The sequence below is a fragment of the Hakea prostrata genome, chromosome 2 (genome assembly GCF_041222555.1).
Source record: "Hakea prostrata isolate BN-2017 chromosome 2, UWA_Hpros_2, whole genome shotgun sequence".
NCBI classification, from domain to species: Eukaryota; Viridiplantae; Streptophyta; class Magnoliopsida; order Proteales; family Proteaceae; genus Hakea; species Hakea prostrata.
In genome coordinates, this window is record NC_142601.1 from 3,151,781 (window position 1) to 3,178,822 (window position 27,042).

Below are 27,042 nucleotides of genomic sequence, written 5' to 3' on the forward strand. Positions count from 1 at the left end.
TTTCACAATGAAAGACCCCAGATGCAGGAGAATCTCAAGAATGAGTCGTCAGAGAACAACATTCGTATAACCGAAGTGTCTCAAAGGTTGCCCCCAAGATTTGTGCATAACCAAGTTGGAGTAATATTAGTTCAGTCATTGCATCAAGTCCCTCACTCATCAATGTACAAAGTTTGTGGAGAGGAAATGGACATCAGAACTCCACAAAATTTATCCCAAGGTTATGGCACAGATTGACTTTGAATTCTCTATGTACACATTTAGAAAGAAAGAAATAAATGTGGGCAAAGCTCATTCACAAGATCTCACATAATTGAGCAGATTCCGGTCAGAGCCAAAACTGTATGATAAAAGAAAGTGATCCTTTCATCATCCAACTGAAAATTTCATCAAATAGATCGGAAACTCGAAGATGGTTTCTTACTTATTCAGTTCGTGCTAACAAAAGGTGATGGCCAAAGCAACCTGTCAGCCCTTGTCATCTCCTTGTGCACTTGTGACCCATTGCAAACAGTAAGAACATTGAAATCATTTCTTGAGGAACTAGGATTATTTGTAGTCAACTCTGAGTTGTTCCTTCCCTTCCAGCTAACTGTGCTCTGAAGGCCTGTATATGCAACTGCAAATAAAGAGAAATTGAGGAAAATTGAAGGCACAAAGAGAAGAGGATCTTCTAGAGAGAGTGAAAATAAATTGAAAGCTTGTTAATTTAGGAAAACGTATGGCGCCAACAAGATTACCTCTGTGAACCAACAGATCGAACTCCACAAACCTAAGGGGATCAATCTTGGGACATCAATTCTGAACAATTGAGTATAGGTGATTTTAGTTGGAGTTCCTCTCCATGCCTATGGGCAGACCACAATATTGAATCATCCTTCATTCCCAATTATTCTGCTGATGTACAGAGCCAACAACTGCTTCACTAGATCATCCAGTTAATTAAAACAGCTGGTTATAGTACATAATAATGAGCAAAACAGAGGCAAGTGATATCACTCAGCTTATTTAATGAAATCCATTTGAGTATAAATCATCATCCATAGCGTAATGGATTATACTAAAACAAGGTTCATACTTAGATAGGGTCACTTGGAATCTCTTCCATTTTTCCTTTTAGAATCCCAGCAATTTTGCTTGAAACTAAGCACCACTCACCTACTCTGTTTGGAAAATTCTGAGAATTAGTTCAAAGGACAATGTTGATGAAGTCTAGTAAACAGACGTTTATTCAACAGAAAACACCACGACTTTTTGGCTTGATTTCTCTTCTTCAACTAAATCGGCCTCATGAATGGTCTGGTTTTGAAAATATGATTCAAAATTCAAAATGCTGTATCACAGACACACAGATTTTCTAGATAGAAACACAAGAAACTTGAAACCAATAGTTAATTTTGCTGGAAGATTTGATGAATCACTGTAAAAATATTCACTTCAATTACGTTCAAACAAATGCATACATGTTGAATAAGCTTGATTGAAAAAAATAAAATAAAATTATGTGACCATATTATATAGACTCCCAAAAGAAAATTAACAACCAACTCAAATTTGGAGAAGTACCAACCTCATTTAATAACTCTTCGTTCTCCGGTTGGTAGGTTCCCTCTCATAGAAGATTTCTGTATTTCGCACAACACCGTATTCACCAGTTTCTGTCTCAACAAGTTGATATAATGAGGAAACATTCTGCTTAGTCAAGAAGAACCACTGGTAATTTGCATTGGCACAAAAAAAAAAAAAAACTACACTAATAAAACAAATTGTATATCAGCTGCCCCAACCTTTTCATTACTAATTTTATTTGTTCCTTGCAACAATCAACACCAAGAGCTATGCAAATTATGTCCCTTCGTTTCTTCCCTGTACAATTCATATGTCATGAAATTTCATGGAATCATCTCCAATTTTGTAAATCGGAACCAGGAAAATGAAAAATAACCTTGATAGGAAAGCTTTGAGCATGTCCATTGTATTCATGCAAACCAAAGAGTGATGATCATTTGCAGCTTCACCACCCTCAAGGCAGTTTGAATTAAACGAACTAAGTTATTATCACAAAGAAACTCTGTAAAAGCATGAAGAGATAGGAAACTTTAGAACACGAAAAAAAAAAAAAAAAAGACTGACTAGTAAAATATGATTAGGGCACTTAATATCTAATAATAGGACATTACAATCTAAGAATTAGACTGGGTACAGGTAGTGTTATTATAATTCAGCAATGAATTTCAATATATTGACTGCTTTTTGTGGTGATGACTGAAGAATGTAAAATTGTTATTCACCCTTTTTACTGCCATCAATCAATTCTATAAATGGGGATATTGACAAACACATAATAATTAGCCAAAGAACAAAACAATATCAGGCAAACAACATTGTCAAGACTGGACTTAGATAGAGAATTGAATCCAAGTAACCTGTATGAACCAAAGTCCATTAGTTTACCTTCAACTAATCTGCAAACAGTGTCTTTGGGGAAGAAGGGCACTTTCACTAAAAGAGAGGTCAGTGAATTATCCTTCTTTCCGGAAAGACTGTCCATCCTTCCGGACGTTCATGATCGGGTATATTCTTGCATTCTTTAATACACAACTTCTCCAAGTTTTTGAAGTTGGAGAGATCTAGTGATTCCAAAGAGCAGCATACCTCAATCCGCAAAGTCTTCAGGCTTTTCAATCTTTCAACACCGTGAATCTTGGTTAGATGGTCGCAAGCAAATATTGACAACTCTTGCAAGGACTCCAATCCGTTGAGGCCAGGAATTTCAGATAATTTGTCACATGCTACGATAAATATACTCGACAACTCCTTTAAGTTTGATAGATCTGGTAGTTTTTCCAAGGATTTGCAATTAACTAATTCTCAAACCCTTTAGGCTTTTCAATCTGTCGAGACATTGAATCTCAGCTAGAATGTAGCAACCACTTATGACCAAAACGATTGCAAGGACTCTAATGTGTCAAGTCCTAGAATTTTGGACAAATTGTTGCAAAAGGTGATACGTAAATTCCTTAACTTTTTCAAGTTTGAAATATTCGGTGGTAATCTGTCCAAAGACCGCAATGCCTCCTTGGATCCATCCACTAGATGAATCTCGGCTATATTCTTACATCGTTGTATAACTAACTCTTGCAAGGCCTCCAATCCGTGAAGGCCTCCAATTTTGGATAAGTTTTTATGGCTCTGAATTTTCAATTTCCTCAACTGTTTCAAGTTTGAGAGATTAGGAATGCTTTCAATCGACAAGAATTTAATTTCTAAATCCCTCAGGTTAGTCAAACCTGAGATATGCTCTGACAACGTTTTTAGAGACGTACATTCAGATAGCTTGAGTGTCTTAAGGGATGCCCCCAACTCATAAATTTCAAGTGGGAGATCCTCTAGACTCTTGCAGCCCCCCAAATCCAATTCGACCAATTCCTTAAGAAAACCAATAGATGTGTCGATTCTAGTCAACTTATCACATCCCCTCAGAATCAATACCTCCAAAACTCGATTTCCTGAAAGGTCGGGGGTACTACCTATTTGATGACAATACGCGAGATTTAGAAATTTAAGATTTGATGCCATCTGCAAAACAATTTAAAAAGAAAATTATCTATTCATGTTTTAAAATGCTTGAAAAATCACAAATTGAACACACACAGAGGAGGAGAGAGAGAGAGACCTTGATATGGTTCCAACCCGTCCAGTTTTCAGTGAACTCACTATATGATAGATCAAGAACGACCAGTTTTTCTGGACATAAGTTGGTTAGCACATATGGTTCAAGGCATCCTTTCCAACAAAGCCATCTCAATTCTGAAAAAGAATTATTACAGTTCCCTTCAAGTTGTGCATGGTCAAGTTGGAGTAATCTTAGTTCAGTCATTGCATCAAGTCCCTCACCCATCAAACATCTGCTCTTTGCTTTTTCTTTCAAGTCAATGGTGAGTCCTACACACTTATTTGTACCCTACAAAAGAAATGACTTTCAATTAAATGTTATACGAAAACCAAACTGTTCTAACAAGCACGACACAAAAAAAGGGGGCATCATATAACTAATTGACAAAACTTGTCATGAAAAATTACAATAGAGGTAGTGGGTATGTACCTTCTTTTTGACAAGGACATCCAAGACTTCATCTTCATACCATATTCGACTACGTTCCCCTAGTATTTTACTCTCTTGACGAACAATATCCCTCCCAAGATCTCGAAGAACATCGTGCATTCCTAGCTCATCATCTTCATTAATTGTTATCAAACATCTTGCACAAAGAATATCAAGTCTTATCTCAGGGAAAAAGCCACAACCTTCCCAGATACAACAAACAAGATCTTTTTTCATTCCAATAAAAAAACAAGCTGTATCAAGGAACATTTGTTGCTCTGTATCTTTTAAATCATCGTAACTTATTTTCAATCTTTCCATGACTTCATTGTTGGGAAATGTTTGCAACATCTTCAACATGCTTACCCATATTGATTTTTTCTTTTTTTTTGATAGTAATGAACCTATAACTTCAAGAGCCAGCGGAAGTCCTCCAAGAACTTCTACCACCTCTTGTGAGAGATCCAAATAATCTTCTTGAGGTTGATCCATCTTAAATGCATGCCGGCTAAAAAGCTCAAGAGAGTGATTTGAATTCATTAGAGAAGGTTCATAGATCGTGGATTTAAGAGAAATGGAAATATCCTTATCCCTGCCCGTGATAATGATCTTGCTTCCAATACCAAACCAACTTCCATCTCCAATTAAAGACTCTACTTGAATATCTTCATTGACATCATCAAGAACAACGAGAACTTTCTTTCCACTTAACCTTTGCTTGATCACTTCGATTCCAGTGCCCATATCAATAATATGTGGAATTCCATCTTTTAGAATACCTTTAAGAAGTTTGTTTTGTAAATAGGGAATCCCATGTTTCCCAGCATCCTGTCGAACATTTTCAATGAATGCATATGCATATTCATCAAATTCATTAAGGATTGTATTGCAAACAACCCTAGCAATTGTTGTCTTTCCGATGCCTCCGAAGCCATGGATCCCCACAATTTTCGTAACCTTAGATTTAATATCTAGTAGTTCCAACATGTTTTCCGTATGAGATTCCATTCCAACTAGGTTGCTAGGGAAATGCACGAGACTCTTGTTCAGTGTACTCGAAACTAATTTCATAATTTCTTTTACCATCTTCCCTTCGTGCCTATATGATTCCAAAAAAAAAAAATTATACATATGGTGTTGAATAACGTACCCAAAGAAAGGAATAGAAAGAAATCTTCAACATAAAAGAAGCCTACAAGTGAATTATCATATTATTCAAGTTTTACCATGTGAACCTTTCCTTATCTTATTTCTTCATCAAAATCTTTCACAAAGAGCATATACGGTGAAAAAAAATGAAAAACAATATCTCGGATAGTTTTAGGCTCTTTTTGGTATCAATTCTCATTCTCTATTATGCCTATTTAAAATAAATAAGTACAAGAATTCATTATTGGTCAAGAATGAAAAATAGTTTGGTGAATTTTATCGAAAATAAATTATGAAATGGAAAATAAGTTTGGTGTCAAGATAAAAAATTGTTAAAAATGATAGTAAACAAGTGAGAAAAGAAGGAAAAAGTATGGTTGATATAAAAGAATGTGTATTGACTATTTTACCCTCATTTTACTTATAGAACTTTAAGTAAACTTACACAAATGAAGATAATGAAATTCTCATCACAATCCATAATGGACAAAAAGTTCATTATGAATTTTGGAGGTTTTTCTATTATTTTAAATAAAAATAAAATTCAGAATAGATGCCAAACAATTTAAAATAATGAAAATTTTTCATAATTGACAATGATAATTGATACCAAAAAGAGCCTTAGTTATAAGTCACAAATATTTCTTGGGTACCTCTAATCCTAAATTATTCTTCATTGATGCACCCCTGCCTGCCTCTCCTATATGTATTTATATATATATATATGATTTGAAACGGAAAGTATGTGTTGCACTTACATGTCCTCCTTGAGATGCCATCCATCCAGTTTTCCTATCTCTTTCAAAGCATCTTGCCACTTCTCCACAGTTTCCTGGTCAAAGTGCTTTGAGTGCTCACCAAAAGCTTTCTCATATTCCCCAGTCTGGTTTCGCACATTTGTGGGTTCAATTTTGTAGAAAACGGGCAATACGGTCTGGTTCCTTGTTTTTTGGCATTCAGATATCTCCTTAAGCTCATTGAGGCACCACTTGCTGGATGCGTAATTCATCGAAAGAATGGGAATGGAGATTCTTGATTGCCGGATAGCAGCAAGAAGATTAGGAGCAATCTCTTCTCCCTTCTTCAATTCTTCATCATCTCTAAAAGTTCGAATTTCAGCCCCAACTAAAGCGTGGTAGAGGTGATCCGCAAAACCAGTACGAACGTCTTTGCCATGAAAGCTCAAGAACACTTCATAATTCGAAGCAGAAGAAGAGTAATGTGGAGAAGCCGAAGCCATTCTATGAAATTGATTGCTTGATTTCCTTGCAAATGTTGTTAAACTGGAAGGAAACGAGCCAAGCTTAAACGGTCTTTGTGTTGTGTTGAGTGAGTTGTGAATGCAGACTCCAAAATTGAAAATGGGAAAGCTAACAACAACTCACTGAACTTCAGATCTGATCTGAAGCACTGAAACGGAAAAAGTGGATGAACAGCTAGTGCTCGTAAATCCTGGAGCATAATAATGCACCCATGCTTACTTTATATTTCTTGTTGAGCATTCCCCAATGCTCTCTCTTTGATCAAATGAATCTTTTGTCTTTTTATTAAATTAATTATTTTCTATGAGATGAGAATCTTGACTACTTAAAAAAGAAATGGACAAATAAAAGCACTGCTATAGCCTATAGGTCGGGTCGTTTTTTTTTTTTTTAGGTAAACCTGTCCGGTCGTTTTACACTTTAATGAAATGACAAGGGGTGTCATTGATATGGAATTTTCTTTTAGGGCCTGTTTGGTTACTTGAGTCTGAAGATTTCAAAAATCTAGAGATTTCAAATCTATGGAGTCATGATTTATAAATTTAACTGTTTGGTTAGCCTGAATCTTTGGAATAAAATTTATAGATACATCCTTAAAAAATATTTATGAAGTTACGGTTCAAATATTTAACACTTTTATAGTAAAGATGAAATCTCTGGATTTCACCTTATACCCATAAATCTAAATTTTCTTCCTTATAAATCAAAACATATTTTTCTTCCGGTGACTTTATTCCATTTGTATATTGAGGAGAAGGATTATAAAATTGATAATTCTAAGACTTCAAAACTATCAAATCCTAAAATTCCAGTTTGAACTATAAGAGAAGGTGATGGTGGGTGGTTTTTTCAAATAGTAATAGATGATTCCAATAAAACCTTCCATTTCCAACATGTTAAAGCCTTTATAGAAGAATACTAACTTTTAGACTTTTTGGCTTAATGAACAAGAAATCTACCCGTCTAGGCCTCATCTGTTTTTGTTACTTAGACAGTGGTACTCATTCCTAGGTTGTTTTGTATATGTATTATGTGTTTACACAAGGGTTAAAACGTAAATTACTTCCAACTCTTTGAAAGTAATTGTAAACCCATTTGGTACATAACTTTGTCATATTGATCGAGAAATATAAATTAAAAATATACAAATAAAAAATGTGATCCTTAAAAGTAATGAAGAACATTGAGAAACTCCATAGCATTCATGTGAATAGCGTTTCTATGATTGGAGCTGTCCATCCAACCTTCATCTTTCCTTGTGAGTTCCAGCTGTTCTATATTTATATTTTAATGTATAAAATATTTTTTTGGTTCAAATTCAAGACTTCCAGCTGTTTCATATTCAGTCTTTAATGTATAAAACTTTTATATGGTTCAAATTCAAGAGTTCCAGCTGTTCCATATTCATTCTTTAATGTTAATGTGTAAAATATTTATTTGGTTCAAATTCAAGAGTTCCAGCTGCTCCATATTCATTCTTTAATGTGTAAATATTTATTTGGTTCAAATTCAAGAGTTCTAGCTGTTCCATATTCATTCTTTAATGTCTAAATATTTCTTTGATTCAAATCCAAGACTTACTTAATGAGTTACAGCTGTTCTATATTCATTCTTTAATGTCTAAACATTTGTTCGACAACATCTTTAAGACAAAACAAGACCAATTCCAACTTAGTAAGTCCCTTCTCATCTTAATTAATGAGTTTCAGTTGGTTTATATTCATTACTTAATATCAAAATATTCACCGACAACACCTTCCCAATAAAACAAGACCACTCTAGCTTAACAGGTCTCTTCTTAATTAGTATTGAATAGACACCAAACAATCAATTTCACTCAATGGCTAGCATATGTATGAGATGAGATTCCCTCCCCCCCTCCCCCCAAAATTTTTTTTCCCCCTGTTGTCTTTATCTTCTTCTTTCATGTTTAGAGGAAATTCTTCAATCATTATGCTTCGAATTATAAGAAAGAAAATTTAATTTTAGGATGGTGAACCAACCCTCATTGTGGAAGATTGTGGCTTAATAATTAAACTATTCGAGATATTGTTTATCATTTTTCTTTTTCACATCATACGCTCTTTGTGGAAGATTTTGATGAAAGAAATAATACAAGGGAAGGAAAATTAACAACCAACTCAAATTTGGAGAAGTACCAACCTCATTTAATAACTCTTCGTTCTCTGGTTGGTAGGTTCCGTCTCATAGAAGATTTCTGTATTTCGCACAACACCGTATTCACCAGTTTCTGTCTCAACAAGTTGATATAATCAGAAAACATGCTGATTAGTCAAGAAGAACCACTGGTAATTTGGATTGGCACCAAAAAAACTACACTAATAAAACAAATTGTATGTCAGCTGCCCCAACCTTTCCATTACTGATTTTTGTTTGTTGCAACAATCAACACCAAGAGCTATGCAAATTGTGTCCCTTCGTTTCTTCCCTGCACAATTCATATGTCATGGAATTTCATGGAATCATCTTCAATTTTGTAAATCAGAACCAGGAAAAGGAAAATAACATTGATAGAGAAGCCTGGAGCATGTCCATTGTATTCATGCAATGATCATTTGCATCTCCACCACCCTCAAGGCAGTTTGAATTAAACAAACTAAGTTATTATCACAAAGAAATTCTGTAAAAGCTTGAAGAGATAGGAAACTTCAGAAGAAAAAAAAAGCTGACTAGTAAAATATGCAAAATTAGGGCTCTTAATATCTAATAATAGAGGTCATTACAAGCTGAGAATTAGACTGAGTATAGGTAGTGTTATTATAATTCAGCAATGAATTTCAATAAATTGACTGCTTTTTGTGGTGATGACTGAAGAATGTAAAATTATTATTCACCCTTTTCACTGCCATCAATCAATTCTATAAATGGGAATATTGAAAAACACACAGTAATTACCCAAAGAACAAATGAATATCAGGCAAACAATATTGTCGAGATTGGACTTAGATATAAAGAATTGAATCTAAGTAACTTGTATAAACCAAAGTCCATTAGTTTACCTTCAACTAATCTGCAAAGGGTGTCTTTGGGGAAGAAGGGCACTTACACTAAAAGAGAGGTCAGCGAATTGTCCATCTTTCCGGATGTTCATGATCAGATATATTCTTGCATCCTTTAATACTTATTCTCTCCAAGTTTTTGAAGTTGGAGAGATCTAGTGATGTTTCCAAAGAGCAGCATTTCTCAATTCGCAAAGTCTTTAGGCTTTTCAATCTTTCAACACCATGAATCTCGGTTAGATTGCGGCATCCTATTATTGACAACTCTTGTAAGGACTTGAATCCATCGAGGCCAGGAATTTCAGATAATATGTGACACAACACAATCCGTATACCCGACAACTCCTTTAAGTTTGATAGATCCGGTAGTTTTTCCAAGGAGCAATAATCATATAGGTTCAAACTCTTCAGGCTTTTCAATTTGTCGAGACCATGAATCTCGGCTAGATTATTGCAACTGCCTAGCACCAAATCTTGCAAGGACTCCAACGCGTCAAGTCCAAGAATTTTGGACAACTTCTCGCATCCCTCGATACGTAACTTCCTTAACTTTTTCAAGTTTGAAATATCCAATGGTAATCTGTCCAAAGACCGCAATGCCTCCTTGGATCCATACACTAGACGAATCTCGGCTATATTCTCGCATCCGTCTATAACTAACTCTTGCAAGGCCTCCAATCCGTGAAGGCCTCCAATTTCAGATAACTTTTTACAGTCCCAGATTCTCATTTCCCTCAATTGTTTCAAGTTTGAGAGATCAGGTAAGCTTTCCATCGACTCACAGCATCCAATGTTTAAATCCCTCAAGTTCGTCAAACCTGAGATATCCTCTGACAACGTTTTTAATGATGAGGCGCCCTTGATGTGTAATTGTTCTAAGGATTTATAGCCCCCAAGGTGCTCGATCTCTATTAAATCGTGGTAGTTATAAATGTGTACTTTCCTCTGCCTTTTCGAATCCCTCAGGTATGGTATTTTCTCAAGTGAATTGCACTCCCATATCTTCAACCACTCAAGAGAATCCATCCCTTCGCCTACAAAAATGGAGACACCATTCCTCGATAGATAATTCGGTAATCTTTTTAATGATTTGCAGAATCCAATGAAACAATACTCTGTGGAATTCAAGTTTTCATCAAAACTTGCATTTTCCTGTGGGCTCTCGCAAGATGCTATATTTAGGCTTCCTGATATCCCCACCCCACCCTCTAAAAATGGAAAAGAAACCCTCAAATTTAAGCTTGGTGAAAGACCCGATATGTATCGAATCGAACTGCAAGATTGAACTGACAGGCTAGTCAAACTTGGGGGAAAATTTTGGATATTTTCAAGTGAATTGCAAGATTCAACTGACAGGCTAGTCAAATTTGGGGGAAGATTTTGGATGTTTCCAAGTGAATTGCAGCTACCAAGCTTTAAGCTACTCAAACTTGAGGGAAGACAAACCACATCGTCATCGCAACTCAAAGAAAGTGTCGTCAGGGATATCATCTGCTCAAGTTTATCTGATACCTTTCTTAGAGACGTACATCCAGATAGCTTGAGTGTCTCAAGGGATGCCCCCAACTCACAAATTTCAATTGGGAGATCCAATAGACTAAAGCAGAGCTCCAAATCCAATTCGACCAAGTGCTTAAGATAGCCAATAGATGTGTCGATTCCAATCAAGTTATAACATTTCCTCAAAATCAATACCTCCAAAAGTTGATTTTCTGAAAAGTCAGGAGTACTACGTAGTTGATGACAATTCTTGAGTTTTAGAACTTTAAGATTTGTAGCCATCTGCAAAATAATTTAAAAAGAAAATAAGCTATTCATGTTTTAAAATAAAAATTCACAGATTAAACACACACATAGAGGAGGGGGGGAGAGAGAGAGAGAGAGAGAGAGAGAGAGAGAGAGAGAGAGAGAGAGAGAGAGAGAGAGAGACCTTGATATGGTTCCAACCCATCCAGTTTTCAGTGAACTCACTATATGATAGATCAAGAACGACCAATTTTTCTGGATAAAAGTTGGTTAACACATATGGTTCAAAGCATCCTTTCCAACTAAGCCATCTCAATTCTGAAAAAGAATTATTGCAGTTCCCTGCAATTTGTGCATGGTCAAGTTGGAGTAATCTTAGTTCAATCATTGCATCAAATCCCTCACCCATCAAACATTTGCTCTTTGCTTTTTGCTTCAAGTCAATGGTGAGTCCTACGCATTTATTTGTTCCCTACAAAAGAAATGACTTTCTATTAAATGTTATACAAAAACCAAATTATTCTAACAAGCACGAAAAAAATGAAAAAAAAAAAAAAGCCATCAAATAACTAATTGACAACCATGTCATGAATAATTTCAATAGAGGTAGTGAATATGTACCTTCTTTTTGACAAGAACATCCAAGACTTCATCTTCAAACCATATTCGACTACGATTCCCTGGTATTGTACTCTCTCGACGAACAATATCCCTCCCAAGATCCCGAAGAACATCGTGCATTCCTAGCACATTATCTTCTTTAATTGTTATCAAAGATTTTGCACAAAGAACATCAAGTCCTGCTTGGGGGTAAAAATCACAGCCTTCCCAGATACAACAAACAAAGTCTTTTTTTGTTCCTATAAAAAAACAAGCTGTATCAAGGAACATTTGTTGCTCTAGATCATCTAATTCATCGTAACTTATTTTTAAACTTTCCATAACTTCATTATTGGGCACCTTTTTCAACTTCTTCAATGTGCTTTCCCATATTTGTTTCTTCTTTGAAAATAGTGATGAACCTATAACTTCAAGAGCCAGCGGAAGTCCTCCAATAACTTTTACCATCACTTGTGAGAGATTCAAATAATCTTCTTGAGGTTGATCCATCTTAAATGCATGCCGGCTAAAAAGCTCAAGAGAGTCATCTAAATTCATTACAGGAGGCTCATAGGTCGTGGATTTTAGAGAAATGGAAATATCCTTATCCCTGCCTGTGATAATGATCTTGCTTCCGATACCAAACCAAGTTCCATCTCCAATTAAAGACTTTGCTTGAGTATCTTCATCGACATCATCAAGAACAACAAGAACTTTCTTTCCACACCTTTGCTGGATCACTTTGATTCCAGTGTCCATATCAATAATATTTGGACTTCCATCTTTTAGAATACCTGTAATAAGTTTGTTTTGTAAATAGTGAATCCCATGTTTCCTAGCATCCTCTCGAACATTTTCAATAAATGCATGTTCTTCAAATTTATAAAGGATTCTGTTGCAAACAGCTCTAGCAATTGTTGTCTTTCCGATGCCCCCAAAGCCATGGATCCCCACAATTTTTGTAACCTCAGATTTAATATCTAGTAGCTCCAGCATTTTTTCTATATGAGATTCCATTCCAACTAGGTTGTTAGGGACATGCACGAGCCTCTTGTTCAATGTACTCGAGACTGATTTCATAATTTCTTTTACTATCTTCCCTTCGTGCCTGTATGATTCCAAAAGAAAAAAATGATTTTACATATGGTGTTGAATAATGTACACAAGGAAAGGAATAGAAAGAATCTTCCACATAGAAGAAATCCACAAGTGAATTATATCAACTAATGTATATTATTCAAGTTTTACCATGTGAACCTTTCCTTGTATTATTTCTTTGTCAAAATCTTTCACAAAGAGCATATAGGGTAAAAAAAATATATGATAAACCAATATCTTGGATAGTTTTAGTTATAAGCCACAAATATTTCTTGGGTACCTATAATCCTAAATTATTCTTCATTGATACAAAACCCTGCCTCTCATACACGTATTTATAAATATGATTTGAAACGGAAAGAATGTGTTGCACTTACGAGTCTTCTTTGAGATGCCATCCATCCAAGTTTCCTATCTCTTGCAGAACCTCTCGCCACTTTTTCACTATTGTCTGGTCGTGCTTCGAGTGCTCCTCATCAAACGCTTTCGCATATCCCCCAGTTTGGTTTCGCACATCTGTTGGTTCAATTTTGTAGAAAATGGGCAATAAAGTCTGGTTTCTTGTTCTTTTGCATTCAGATATCTCCTTAAGCTCATTGAGGCACCACTTGCTGGATGCGTAGTTCATCGAGAGAATGGGTATAGAGATTGTTGATTGCCGGATAGCTTCAAGTAGATTAGAAGCAATCCCTTCTCCCTTTTTCAGTCCTTCATCATCTCTAAAAGTTCGAATTCCAGCCCCAACTAAAGCGTGGTAGAGGTGGTCCGCAAAACTAGTACGAACGTCTTCGCCATGAAAACTCAAGAACACTTCATAACTCGAAGCAGAAGTAGAGGCATGTTGAGAAGCTGAAGCCATTCTATGAAATTGTTTGTTTGATTTCCTTGCAAATGTTAACTGTAAGGAGACGACCGAAGCTTAAAAGGTCTTTGTGTTGTCTTGAGAGAAACTAAAAATGGGAAAGCTAATAAGAACTCACTGAAATTCAGATCTGATCTGAAGCACTGAAAACGGAAAAAGTGGATGAACAGCTAGTGGTCGTAAATCCTGGAGCATAATAGAGCAGCACCCATGCTTACTTTATATTTCTTGTCGAGCACGCAAAGTGGGTTGTGAAGGAGGCCATGACTTTTATAGTTAGGCGTACGATGACTTCAAGTTAAATCTTAAATGTGAATAAATAAAGTGAAAAAAATTTACTGTCCAAAACAACATGGGTTTGTCCTAGATATCAAGAAATTCTCATATAATTTTCTTATTTTTTGACTTTTGGCTTTCATCATCATCCTTTCCCCATCTATTGGATCACATACGATATATGATTTCTTTTATGTTAGAAATTGAATGCACAGTTATTGAGGTTTCTGAAGAGAATAAACATGCCATCTTAGATCAGCTTTGTCAAACATGTGGTAAGTGTTGGTAGCTGAGTGTAATAGGTTGTGTTGTAACTTGTAATCATATGGTTTCATATCATCATACACCATATGATATCATTATATATATATATATTACCATATCATGCACTGATATACATAGTATGAGTGTTTTTTGATTTGTTTGGTCTTTTTTATTTATTATTATTATTTTTTTTTTAAATTAAAATTCACTCGAACTTAATTAGCTTATGCGTACCTCGACTATCTTCTTAAACAGTAGCTATTACATATAATTTGAACATAAGACACAACTTTGCCACTGACCTCAAAAGGATTCAAACCATGAACTTCATATTTTAATATCAAAATAATAACCACCACAATGTCTGCGTGACAAAACAAGTCCACTAGTCCACTCTAGCATAGCACGTACCTTCTGAATTGGCATTTCTAGAAGTAAAGCAATCAATTTCACTCAATGTGTATGTCAGTTTTTTTTTTTCTTTCTTTCTTTTATCTTCTTCTTTCATTTGGGTGGGAACTCTAAATAATATTCTTCAATTATTATTTAGAAAAAAGAAATTTTAGGAATGGAAAACCAAACCCTCATAGGATTCCTAAAGGGCCTAGGATCCCTATTTTAATGACGAAATAGGGATGATTTCAATAATTTTTGCCTCAGCATGCTCTATCGTTGATAAAGTTCTACTTCTGCGACACCATTTTTCATTATTAGAAGTGTCCAATCTACAGAGCACTTTTACTTGTCCGTTCTTTTGTCTTTTAACTTTTTTTTTCCATTGTCTTGTCACTGTTGGAAACATGCAACTAGTTAGGAATCTCATCCCATAGATTTATTTTAAGGATATATTACATATAGATTACTAAATTTACAATTAATTATATTTATTATTATTAAAAAATTATAAATACTTTTATTATTATTGACTAACCTCTCAGCAGGTACCTTATAAGCTACTTCTCAGACAATGTAACGTTGCCATAGGACTTTGTGCATATCTCTCAAACATCAGTCGACGCATTAATTTCAGCATTGAATGCACTGAGATTCATTAAGTGCTCATTGACATCAGGGAAGCTTCTCATTCACCTACTGTTTACTCGAGTACTGCACCCAACCATTTTGTCTACCGAAGATTGGACTTGCTGTCACATCTATCCCAGTGATAATCTGATCACCTTATTCAGTGGGATTATTTACAGTTGTGAAAGCATCCTTGGGAAGAATGGGGTTTAGCTTGCTGATCAAGCTATGTCCCCCAAGCGATCGCCACCCTCCTTTTGGAATCCATGAATCTGATGGCTAAGCAACACCTTCACGATCAAAGAGGTACGAGGGGAATATATACGCTAACACTCGATACCAAAAGTAAGTCCTTCAAGAACATTAACCCTGGTTCATAACTTTCCAGCCAACAACCCAAGATGACATTCTCTCTTCATCTTCTAGGAGCATTTACTTCTCGTGGTGAGGATTCATGTTCTACCGAATTTGGCTCAATCATTAGAGGTGGCTTCTTGTCCCTAGAGGCGGCCACTCTCACTTTCCTTGTTTTTCAGGAACCAAGAACCAGGTTTAATCGTTGAACGAACTAGTCGGAATGTAGGTCAGATTTTGGAGCAACAATATCCAAAACCTAAAATAGGGAAAAAAAGAAACCTCGCAAAATTACTCATTTGATTTAGGAAAAGATAGAATTTCTTCAACAAACAATTCGACTCCGGAGAGGCTGGAAAGATATAACCCTTTTAAATCATACCAAACCATTTCATCCAAAGATACCAAGTTGTGTAATGATAAAAAATTGCTCCATTGGAGTCCGAACCTAACGTTGGAGGATCCTAGTTAAAAACAGTTTGTTCACAAAACAAAAAATAACTACCATACATTATGATCTTTCCCAAACCTTGCAGAAGTAGAGGCCTCGTACATTGGCATATCTTTTTTTCCATACAACACACAAGCATTTTAACATTGAATTCTACCTACTTAACAAGTCTCATGTTCAATTTAATCGAAACTGTTTTTACAATTTCTTTTATTGACTCCGCTTCATACCTGTATGATTCAAACAAAAAGAAATGATTAACACATAGGGTGACGAATAATGTACATAAAGAAAAGATTAGAAAGAAATTTTCAACATCGAAAAAATCCACAAAAGAAAAATGATAAACAGGATCTCGGATAGTTTAATTATTAAGCCACAAATAATTCTTGGGTACCTCAAATCCTAAAATATTCTTCATTGATGCAACCCCTGCCTCTTATATGTATTTATATATATGATTTGAATTAGAAAGAATGTGTTGCACTTACATGCCCTCCTTGAGATGCCAGCCATCCAATTTTCCTGTCTCTTTCAAAGCATCTCGCCACTGCTTCACTGTTTCTTGGTCGAAGCGCTGCAGGTGCTCCTCAAAAGCTTCCTCATATTCTCCGGTCTGGTTTCGCACATTTGTGGGTTCAATTTTGTAGAAAATGGGCAATACGGTCTGGTTCCTTGTTTTTTTGCATTCAGATATCTCCTTAAGCTCATTGAGGCACCACTTGCTGGATGCGTAGTTCGTCGAGAGAATGGGTATAGAAATTGTTGATTGCTGTACAGCTTTAAATAGATTAGAAGCCATCTCTTCTCCCTTCTTCAATTCTTCATCATCTCTAAAAGTTCGAATTCCAGCCCCAACTAAAGCGTGGTAGAGGTGGTCCACAAAACCAGTACGAACGTCTTTGCCATGAAAGCTCAAGAACACTTCAGTGATATAGAATTTACTTGAAACTGTTTTTACAATTTTTTTTATTAACTCCGTTTCATACCTGTATGATTCAAACAAAAAAAAAATGATTAACACAAAGGGTGATGAATAATGTACATAAAGAAAGGAATAGAAAGAAATCTTCAACATAGAAAAAAATCCACAAGTGAATTATCTCAACTGATGTATATATTATTCAAATTTTACTATGTGAACCTTTCATTGTCTTATTTCATCATCAAAATCTTTCACAAAGAGCATATAGGGTGAAAAAAAACTGATAAACAATATCTCGGATAGTTTTAGTTATAAGCCACAAATATATCTTGGGTACCTCTAATCCTAAATTATTCTTCATTGATGCAACCCTGCCTCTCTTATATGTATTTATATATATATATATATATATATATATATATATGATTTGAAATGGAAAGAATGTTTGCACTTACATGTCCTCCTTGAGATGCACTCCTTTCAATTTTCCTATCTCTTGCAGAGCCTCTCGCCACTTTGTCACCATTGTCTGGTCCAAGTGCTTCGAGTGCTCGTCAGCAAAGGCTTTCGCATATTCGCCAGTCTGGTTTCGCACATTTGTGGGTTCAATTTTGTAGAAAATGGGCAATACAGTCTGGCCCCTTGTTTTTTTGCATTCAGATATCTCCTTAAGCTCGTTGAGGCACCACTTGCTGGATGCATAGTTCACCGAGAAAATGGGAATGGAGATTCTTGATTGCTGGATAGAAGCAAGTAGATTAGGATCAATCTCTTCTCCCTCCTTCAATTCTTCATCGTCTCTAAAAGTTCGAATTCTAGCCCCAACTAAAGCATGGTAGAGATGGTCCGCAAAACCAGTACGAACGTCTTTGCCATGAAAGCTCAAGACCACTTCATAATTCAAAGCAGAAGAAAAATCATGTTGAGAAGCTGAAGACATTCTATGAAATTGATTGCTTGATTTCCTTGCAAATGTTGTTTACTGGAAGAAGACGAGCCAATCTTAAACGGTCTTTGTGTTGTCTTGAGAGAGTTATGGATGAAGAAGACTCCAAAACTGAAAATGGGAAAGCTAATAACAACTCACTCAACTTCAGATCTGAAAAGGAAAAGGTGGATGAACAGCTTAGTGATCGTAAATCCTGGAGCATAATAAAGCACCCATATGCATGCTTACTTTAAATTTCTCGTTGACCTCACCCATGCTTATTTAATATTTCTTGTTAACCACCCAAAGTGAGTGGAGCATTCTCGATTCTCGAATGCTCTTTGATCAAATCACTTTTGTTTTTTTATTAAAAATTATTTATTTTCTATGAGATGAAAATCTGCACTAGTTAAAAAAGAAATGAACAAGTAAAAATACTACTATAGGTCGGATAGTTTTATATTTTAATGAAAATGGTGTCATTGATGGACCTTGCTGGATTGTCAAGCAAAATTTTGATATTTTCAGCCATCGGATCAAAATTTTGCTTGACAGTCCTACGCATTTATACTGAAGCAATTTCTGTCATTGAAATGGAATTTACTTTTAAAGATTTGAGCACAATGTGGCAAAAATTATTGTAATCCTCATCAAATTCGATATTTTAATTTTCCTGTGAAGGCTCCTTTACCATCCTAAATCTAAATTTTCTTTCTTATAAATCGGAACATAATAACGAAGAATTCTCTAGTGAGTTTGCTCTATTTGTAGATTGAAGAGAAAGATAATAAAGATGATAATTCTAAGGGCTTCAAAACTATCAAATCCTAAAATTCCAATTTGAACCATAAGAGGAGGTGATGGTGGGTGGTTTTTTCAATGGTAATAGATGATTCTAATAAAACCCTCTATTTCCAACACGTTAAAGCTTTTATGGAAATTTTTGTTTGATGATACGAGAAAGGAAAGAAGAAGGTAGGTGAAGGAGATTAATTTTTAGATTTTTTTTTTTTAAACTTAACTAACAAGGATCTATTTTTGTCAAGATTATAACTGATCTTTTATGTAGATATTGATAAGGTTCACATCCTTTACATTTCTCATATTTTGTAATTCTTATTTAGAATTGTAATACATGACACTTAATTATCCAACTATCATAATTAAAAATTCAATCTAATAAATTCTTTTTTTTATTTTCTTGAGACTTAATTTTAAAACTTTATTATATTCAATTTTTAATTAGATAATTAATTATCACGGATCACAATTTTAGATAAAACTTATAAGGAGTGAAAATTATAGACGATGTGGTTCTCTATATGTGTTAAAACTTAAATTTCTCTTAGAAGTGATTAAGTGATGGCGAACCTATTTATTCATCAAGAAATATAAATTAAAAATATACACAAGTAAAATGTGATCAGTAGATCTGGAAATTTTTTTTTAAGAACCTTGGGCTCAAATTTCTATGATTGGAGCTGTTTTCAAAATCCAAAGGTAATTATTTACCAAAAAAATAGGATTCAAAGCTTATTTAATGATTTCCAGCTGTTCGATATTCATTTTTTTAATGTGTAATATTTTTGCCTGACAACTTCTTTAAAACAAAAAAAGACCGATTGCAACTTGTTAAGTTCCTTTTAATTTAAATTAATGAGTTCCAGCTGTTTTATATTTATTTTTTAACATCAAAATATTAACCACCGACAACATCTGCGAGACAAAACAAGACCTCCACTCTAGAGATGATTTCAATATTTTTTTTTTGCCTAACTATGCTCTAATAGTAGATAAAATTCAACTTCTACAACATCATTTTTCATTATTGAAAGTTTCCAACCTACAGTAGTCCTTTTCTGTCATTTAACTTCTTTATTTCCTGTTTGTTTCACTATTGGAAGCATGCAATTAAGTTAGGATTCTCATTTCATAAATTTATTTTAAGGATAAATCACATATAATTCTTAAGTTTACAATCAATTATATTTAGGGAGAATTACTATTGCCCCCTTATACTTTAGTTTTATTACTAATCAAATCCCCTTCTTTGTGAAATTACTATTGCCCCCTCACTTCTAAAGGTGTTAAATGGCTGTTAACATCAAATATGAAATGTCTATTTTACCCTTAAAATTAAGAAGTAAAAAATATGGCATTATCTTCATTTATAGAAACCATATTGCATATCAATTATATCCTTAAAATTTTATATTTTAGAATTAGTTTTGAATTTGGTGGGACCACATACTTATGATTGTTGAAACTTTCACATTCCACTTAAATTTTTCATAATCACCATGATGGAAGTTTTACAAATAAATTAGCATATAAGATCTAATTAATATAAAATTTGGTAACATACATAATGGTCAGCATATATTAGGTGATTTTTAATTTTCAGCTTTGAATTAAATTTAATATTTCTTAATATTTTAGTTTTTATTTAATTACATCTTTCCTTTATTTGGTGATTTATTTTTAGAGAAGAACAAAACCACAGCTTACCTGCGGGGAACCTTCATGTTGGACGAATTTTATTCGAATTCGGTGGTTGAGAAATCACTCGGTTTGGTCTCTACCTAAACCTAACCGGTGTTCATTATCTCTCAGTCATATTCTAGACACCAAGAAATCAGTAGCTAGTCTCATTCGATGCCTTATCAAGGATGGGAAGACCACAAACTTATGGGACGATCCCTGGTTAAAAGGAGGGGTTTTGCAAAAGGAGGGCATGATGATTGCTCAAGCACTTGGTAGACATACATTTGACAAGGTGCACAAGCTTTTATTAAATTCAGTTTCATGGCAATTAACAACGTCTGACCCATATATCTTGGAGCGGTGGGATGAAATAAACGATACCCACACTTATTCTCGCCTTCCCTGTGATTCAGTAGTTTGGATGCCTAGCACAAATGATATTTTTTCGCTTCGCACTGCATGGGATAGCCTGCGTAAGAGGTCTGATAAAGTTGCTTGGTTGGCGGTGGTCTGGGCAAAAAGAAATCACCCTCGTTTTACATTTATCACTTGGCTGGCATGTCTAGAACGCCTCTCAACAAGAAGCCAGTTGCGTAATTGGGGCGTAGTGACAGAGACAACTTGTGTGCTTTGTAATAGATGTGAAGAGAACTTAGATCATATCTTCTTCTATTGTACCTACTCTAGTGAAATATGGTGTCATATCTTAGAGCTAAATGGGTATACCAGGTTGCCATTGGCTTCTTGGAAGGATGAACTCATATGGATCACCATACATTTTTGGTGTCCGACAAAGAAGAGCTGCAGTCCGTTGTTTCTCTATGACAAGACAACTATATATAGAATTTGGGAGGAAAGGAACAGTCGAATATTCAGGTGGTACTACTACAGAAGCTCAGGTGGTATTGGGAAAAATTAAGAAGGATACCCACTTGCGATTCGCACACCCTCCACTCAAACTTACTGACACTCAAGAAGATAGGAATTTTTTTGCTCGATGGCACATTGGGGTGACTTTTCAACTTCCAAAGGCAGTTTGTCATAGATGGCCCAAGCCAGAAGGTAATTGGGTGGCTATAAATTGTGATGGTTCTAGTCGAGAAGACATTGGTGGGTACGGAGCTATTGCCCGAAATCGGCATGGTAAGGTTATTTTTGCTTTGGCAAGTGGTAGTAATGTAAAAAATATTACTCGATTGGAATTATATGCGATCAAGCGTGGCATGGAGACTGCTCGTGAAATGGGTTTGACGATGATAGAAATTCGATCTGATTCCATGGTGGCCATCCAATCTATTTAGGGACATTTTTCTACATCTTGGAGGGCTGTTGATTTGATCATGGAGATTAGGGAGTTAAGGGGTGGTTTTTTGATATGTAATTTTGTTCATCATGTTCGGGAGATTAACGTTTGTGCGGACTTCCTAGCAGGTTTCCTTAATATTTCTCAAGAAATCCATCTAGCTGCAGATGCTCTTCCGTTAGCTCTTTCTGCTTTTGTTCGGGATGATGCTAATGGTAAGAAATTCTTCAGAATGTAATTTTCTTTCTTTTTTTTCTCTTTATTTAATCAAAGCTCCCTTTCTCTAAAAAAAAAAAATCACATCTTTCTTTTATTTGGTGGTTTCTTTTTAAAAAAGAAAAGTAAAATTAAAGTTAATTTTTCCTATTAAGGGGTAGTATTATAACTTGTAAAAAGAGCAAATAAGTAAAAAAATAATTGAAGGGTTATTTTTGGGATTTTGAAACAATATAGATGCCACATCATCAGTAAACTGAAGGAGCTTAACGGTAGGGGGCATTAGTAATTGTTAACAAAGTTAAAGATTGGAATAGTAATTTTAAAAAGTACAGGGGATAAAATAGTAATAAAATCAAAGTACAAGGGGGCAACAGTAATTATCCCTTATATTTATTATTCTTAACGAAGAATTAAAAATATCCTTTGGTTGTGTTTGTTTGCTAGAATAAAAGTAAGGTGGGAAAAAAAATAAAAGAATTCTTCAAAAAATAAAAATTTTCTTTATCTTAAAAGTGTAGTTTGTTTAGTTGTTTTGAGGTGAAAAAGTTAGATGACAAGCTAACTGTCTCATCCTATGCATTTTCAAAACACTACAAAATATGTAAAATTTTGTGAAAAAAATGTGAAAAACAAAAAAAGTAAAACCCATAATTAATATTTTTCTACAAAATTCATTCATTTCTTTTCTTTCTCTCTCACCCTACTATACATGGGGCTCATATGTTTTTTTTTCTTTACCCTACCTTTGTAAAAAACACAATTTTACTGTTAATATCATCATTTACCTTTACTATTTAGTAATAAAAAGATATTTATAATTAATTTTATATAAAAATAATAAATATTAGATTCAAGAGGTCTGTCTATATGTAATTTATTATTTTGGAAATATTTAAAATACAATAAAAAAATAAAAACAAAAAGTAATTTAATAAAAAACAAAAGATTTATTTGATCAAAGAGCATTGGAGAGTGGTGCATGCTCAATCATAAATATAAACTAAACTATAACCAAACACTTAAATTAAGTTTTCTAGGGAAATAAATTTAACTTGAGATCAATATACTTGCATTTCCCTTAAAATCATTTAAACTCTTCATTTTTATGGGGTTTTGCTCAGCTCTTTTTCTTGGAAGAAATAGGAGTGCAAGTTTGGCCCTGGCGACCCTGATCCACCCTGAGCCCGAATAGGGCTTGGGCTAAAGATTTTGGCCCTAAGGGTGAGTTATTTTCACCCTAAACTAGGGCCAAGGGTAGGCCTGGGATTACTCTCTGGCTTGCCCAGCCCATCCTGGCCCTTCCCTGATTTTGGCCCTAATCTTGGCCCTGATTCTAGACCTAATTTTAACCCTGATCTTGGCCATGATTCTAGACCTAATTTTGACCCTGATCTTGATCTTGATCTTGGCCCTGATTATGGCTTTGATTCTGGCCCTGATCTAGGCCTTGATTCTAGCCATAATTTTGGAGCTGATTCTAACCCTCATCTTGGCCTTGATCCTGGCCCTGATTTTGGCCTTGATATTTGCCCTAATCTTGGCTTTGATCTAGGCCCATGATTTGAGTCTGGACCCTTCACCCATATGGAGAGGAATTAATTATAATCCACATGAGTGAATATTTGACACGTGTCAAATTTTAAAAACGTGATCATGTTTTGTAAAAAATTAATAAAAATAAAATCTATCTTCATTACCAATGTAGTAAGCATCCACCTGATTTTGACCTGATCCTAACCCTAATTTTGGCTCTAGTCTTAATGCTAATTTGACCATGATCATGTATTAAATTTTTACCCTAATCTTCACATTAACATTGATATAACTATAAGTCTCAACTTTGACCTTTAGTCATTTTGATCATAGTAGACTATGAGTTCACTTTTTATATTATTTTTAAGATAATTTATATTTTTCAAACTAAGTCATTTCTAGTTCAAAAAAATCATTGATTTTTTTTTACTAAGGTGAGATAATATATTATAAAATAATAAAAGCTAGTATATAGAGAATTAATATCTAACAAATCTACACCCCAACTTCTCATCAATGTGATATTTTAGGAAAAAAAAACCTTATTAAGGACAAATAACTACGTTTGTAACTAAAATATAATTTCTTTAACTTCGAAAAAAATATCAATATTAAATTATCATTGATTTACTTGTTAACAAAGTTTTGTATATAATTGTATTTTTTTTAATAAGGATATCAATGAGAGGGATTTTCAATTTCCATCACCAAAGTAATGTGAGAGGTTTTCAATTTCCATCATCAAGCAATGAGAGATTTTCAAAGATCAATATAGAATTATGGAGTATGAATTTATTTATGTTTAAAGCAACACTATCATTTAACTTTACTATTAACAGGAAATAGATATTTATAATTAATTTTTTTTATAGAGATAATAAATATAATTAATTGTAGTTCTAAGAAGTATATATGTAATTTATTCTTATTTTAAATGTTTAAATTACAATAATAAAAACTAAAAAAATAATTTCTTCAATAAAAAGCAAAAGAAGTATAAACTAAACTCTAATCAAACACTTAAATTAAGTTTTCTAGGGAAATAAATTTAACTTTAAAAGATCAATATAGTTGCATTCACTTAAAATCGTCTAAACACTTCGTTTTTGTGGGTCCGGCTCTGCTCCTCTTTTTGGAAAAAATATCTCAAAGGGTGTCCATAAGGTCTGAGAATCTAATCCAAAGACCAAGATAAAATTTCTCTTTTTATTCTAAGTAAAATCACAAGACTCAATTCATTGTTCCCTCTTTCTTTCAAATCCATTTTAGGTCTCTTAGAAACTTACAAGAAAAATATTGTGGAGGGATTAGCATAAAAGAAAAAAAAAAGAATTTTTTGGTTGCTTTGTCCTTGTCCTGCATCATATTTCTCAATTTTCCATTTGTTCTCTCTCAATCATGACCAGTTCACCTAAATATCATATTTGTGTGAAAGAGATGCTTCTGAATTCGGTATATTTTGTTGGTAGTTGAGCTAATTTTTAGCCCTTTTTTGATAATTCTTCCATTGAAAAGAGGAGGAACGTTACAGTCACTTGCATCTTTTTCTTTTTTTTCACAGTCTACTGTTCACTTTTTTTGTTTGGAAAAAAAAGAGAGAAAGAATTTTTTTGGTGAGATCACAAAAAAAAAAAAAAAAAAAAAAAAAAAAACAAAAAATATAAAAAAAAGAAAATCTTTTTTTTTTTTTTTTTTTTGGTAATTCAAATTCATTCAACCAAAGAAGCACAAACATCCGAGTTACAAAGCTTGGATAACCAAGAAGTGGACCTTGGCCAGTGAACTCTGCTCGGCACAGAGACAGCCATCCTAGCTAGGGAGTCAGCACAGCTGTTAGTCTCCCTTGGAGAAAAAACAAACACACAATCTAAGAATTTAGAGGCCAAGAAATTGATGTCCTTAACCACATTATGAATGGATATAGGAACTTCCGCTATACCATTGACGAAGTTGGCTAAGGGTTGGCAATCCACCTCCGCTTTCACCCACCAAAAGCCTTCACCTAGACATTGAAGAAGTCCTTCTCTTAATGCCATGGCCTCACCTTCAATCACCTCAGAAAAATCAGTAGGAATAGAAACTGCAGCCAATTGTTCACCTCTAGAATTCCTTATAATGAAACCCAATCCACCTTTAGAGTTCAACCAAGATGCATCTGAGTTGAGCTTCACATATTCCCCTGAAGGAGGGAGCCAATGTTGTATTTTGCATTTCTTTGCTTCCATTGCTATTGAAGGGCGAGAAGATAAGGACTTGAAGTTACATACCTCAACAAATTGGGCCTCTGCTCTCTGTACTACATCTTGTGGAGAGGTTTGCTTTCCTTGGAAGATTAATTCATTTCTTGATAGCCATAGTTGCCAACAAATCAAGGCTGCTAGCCCCGCTCGATGACCTTGCTTTTCACCTGGCCAATTCAACTTCATCCAATCCATAACATAAAGCCGAAGTTGTGGTGCTATTGGTGGGGGGGCATAGGAGAAAGTAGAGCCAAACCATACCGATCTAGCAAACGGGCACTCCAAAAATAGATGATCCTCGGACTCCTCAATTTGCCCACATCTTTGACAGGTCGCATCTCTCAGTAAGCCTCTTCTTTTTAGATTTACTCCGGTGCTAAGTGCAAAATGACAGGCTCTCCAAATAAAGCTTCTCACCTTTGGAGGGGCATTGCAAGCCCAAACATTCCTCCACAATTGGACTGGGATATTACTCACCATAGACTCTTCTTGTTCATGCTCCTTAAGGTTACATAAGTGGTGATATGCTGATTTTGTTGAGTAAACCCCGTTCTTACTTGGACCCCAAACTTGATGATCTTCCAATTGAAACAAACCCAATTTGATTTTCAAAATTTCTTTTGAATCATCAGGATGAAAGGTACTCTGAACCAAATCAGCTCTCCATTGTCTTGTCTCTTGATCAATAAGCTCATGCACTTTGGTAATGTGTGTTCTTTCCCTAAAATCCTGGTGTTGAACTTTAAAATTCCAATTAGCTTTCACCCAACAGTCCTCCCACACATCAATAAGTTCACCTGAGCCAACAATCCAAAGCAAACCAGTTTTTAACACCTCTCTTCCAATCATCACTCCTCTCCATGCCCAAGAGGGGGAATTACCCATGGAAGCTTGTAGGAAATCAGAATTAGGAAAGTACAGAGATTTGAAAATTTTAGACCAGTAGCTCTCCTTCTTGGACCAAATTCTCCATGCCAATCTGCCCAACATAGCTCTATTATGGGTAGAGGGGTCCCTAAAACCGAGGCCCCCTCTATCCTTAGCTTTGCTCATTTTGCTCCATGAAACCCAACAAAGTGCATTCTTATCTTCCTTGTCACCCCAATAGAATTGACTAATAACTTGCTTTAACTTTTTGTGATGAGCCTCCGGAAGCTTAAAATGAGATGCAGCATAATTTTGCATAGAAAGAGCAACTGA

The 27,042-nt window shown here is 34.8% G+C and overlaps 3 protein-coding genes across 3 annotated transcripts; all 3 read right to left on the reverse strand.

The window, feature by feature from the left end:
- Positions 1-2,934: 2,934 nt before the first annotated feature.
- On the reverse strand, positions 2,935-6,494 carry LOC149023294 (disease resistance protein L6-like). Its single transcript, XM_089142726.1, has 4 exons — positions 6,013-6,494; positions 4,106-5,204; positions 3,677-3,964; positions 2,935-3,579 (listed from the first exon to the last, which is right to left on the reverse strand). Exons 1-4 carry the CDS (start codon positions 6,492-6,494, stop codon positions 2,935-2,937), a joined length of 2,514 nt encoding a protein of 837 aa, XP_088998852.1.
- A 2,507-nt stretch (positions 6,495-9,001) lies between these two features.
- LOC149023295 (disease resistance protein L6-like) lies at positions 9,002-14,066 on the reverse strand. Its single transcript, XM_089143850.1, has 4 exons — positions 13,358-14,066; positions 11,904-12,990; positions 11,467-11,754; positions 9,002-11,318 (listed from the first exon to the last, which is right to left on the reverse strand). The coding sequence occupies exons 1-4, from the start codon at positions 13,837-13,839 to the stop codon at positions 9,597-9,599; spliced, it is 3,579 nt and encodes a 1,192-aa protein (XP_088999976.1). The 5' UTR covers positions 13,840-14,066; the 3' UTR covers positions 9,002-9,596.
- A 2,119-nt stretch (positions 14,067-16,185) lies between these two features.
- LOC149023296 (TMV resistance protein N-like) lies at positions 16,186-18,294 on the reverse strand. The gene is made up of 3 exons (XM_089143851.1): positions 17,591-18,294; positions 16,702-17,199; positions 16,186-16,440 (listed from the first exon to the last, which is right to left on the reverse strand). Exons 1-3 carry the CDS (start codon positions 18,073-18,075, stop codon positions 16,368-16,370), a joined length of 1,056 nt encoding a protein of 351 aa, XP_088999977.1. The 5' UTR covers positions 18,076-18,294; the 3' UTR covers positions 16,186-16,367.
- Positions 18,295-27,042: the final 8,748 nt, after the last annotated feature.

What these genes read in the sequence shown, in the direction of transcription:
- LOC149023296 (XM_089143851.1), bottom strand. Translation starts at nt 18,075, where the DNA reads ATGTCTTCAGCTTCTCAACATGATTTTTCTTCTGCTTTGAATTATGAA. An exon ending in GTGCATCTCAAGGAGGACAT is followed by an intron (nt 17,200 to 17,590) that starts GTAAGTGCAAAC and finishes TGAATCATACAG; the next exon opens with GTATGAAACGGAGTTAATAA. An exon ending in TGGCATCTCAAGGAGGGCAT is followed by an intron (nt 16,441 to 16,701) that starts GTAAGTGCAACA and finishes TGAATCATACAG; the next exon opens with GTATGAAGCGGAGTCAATAA.
- LOC149023294 (XM_089142726.1), bottom strand. Translation starts at nt 6,494, where the DNA reads ATGGCTTCGGCTTCTCCACATTACTCTTCTTCTGCTTCGAATTATGAA. An exon ending in TGGCATCTCAAGGAGGACAT is followed by an intron (nt 5,205 to 6,012) that starts GTAAGTGCAACA and finishes GGAATCATATAG; the next exon opens with GCACGAAGGGAAGATGGTAA. An exon ending in ATGTCCTTGTCAAAAAGAAG is followed by an intron (nt 3,965 to 4,105) that starts GTACATACCCAC and finishes TTTCTTTTGTAG; the next exon opens with GGTACAAATAAGTGTGTAGG.
- LOC149023295 (XM_089143850.1), bottom strand. Translation starts at nt 13,839, where the DNA reads ATGGCTTCAGCTTCTCAACATGCCTCTACTTCTGCTTCGAGTTATGAA. An exon ending in TGGCATCTCAAAGAAGACTC is followed by an intron (nt 12,991 to 13,357) that starts GTAAGTGCAACA and finishes GGAATCATACAG; the next exon opens with GCACGAAGGGAAGATAGTAA. An exon ending in TGGGTTGGAACCATATCAAG is followed by an intron (nt 11,319 to 11,466) that starts GTCTCTCTCTCT and finishes ATTATTTTGCAG; the next exon opens with ATGGCTACAAATCTTAAAGT.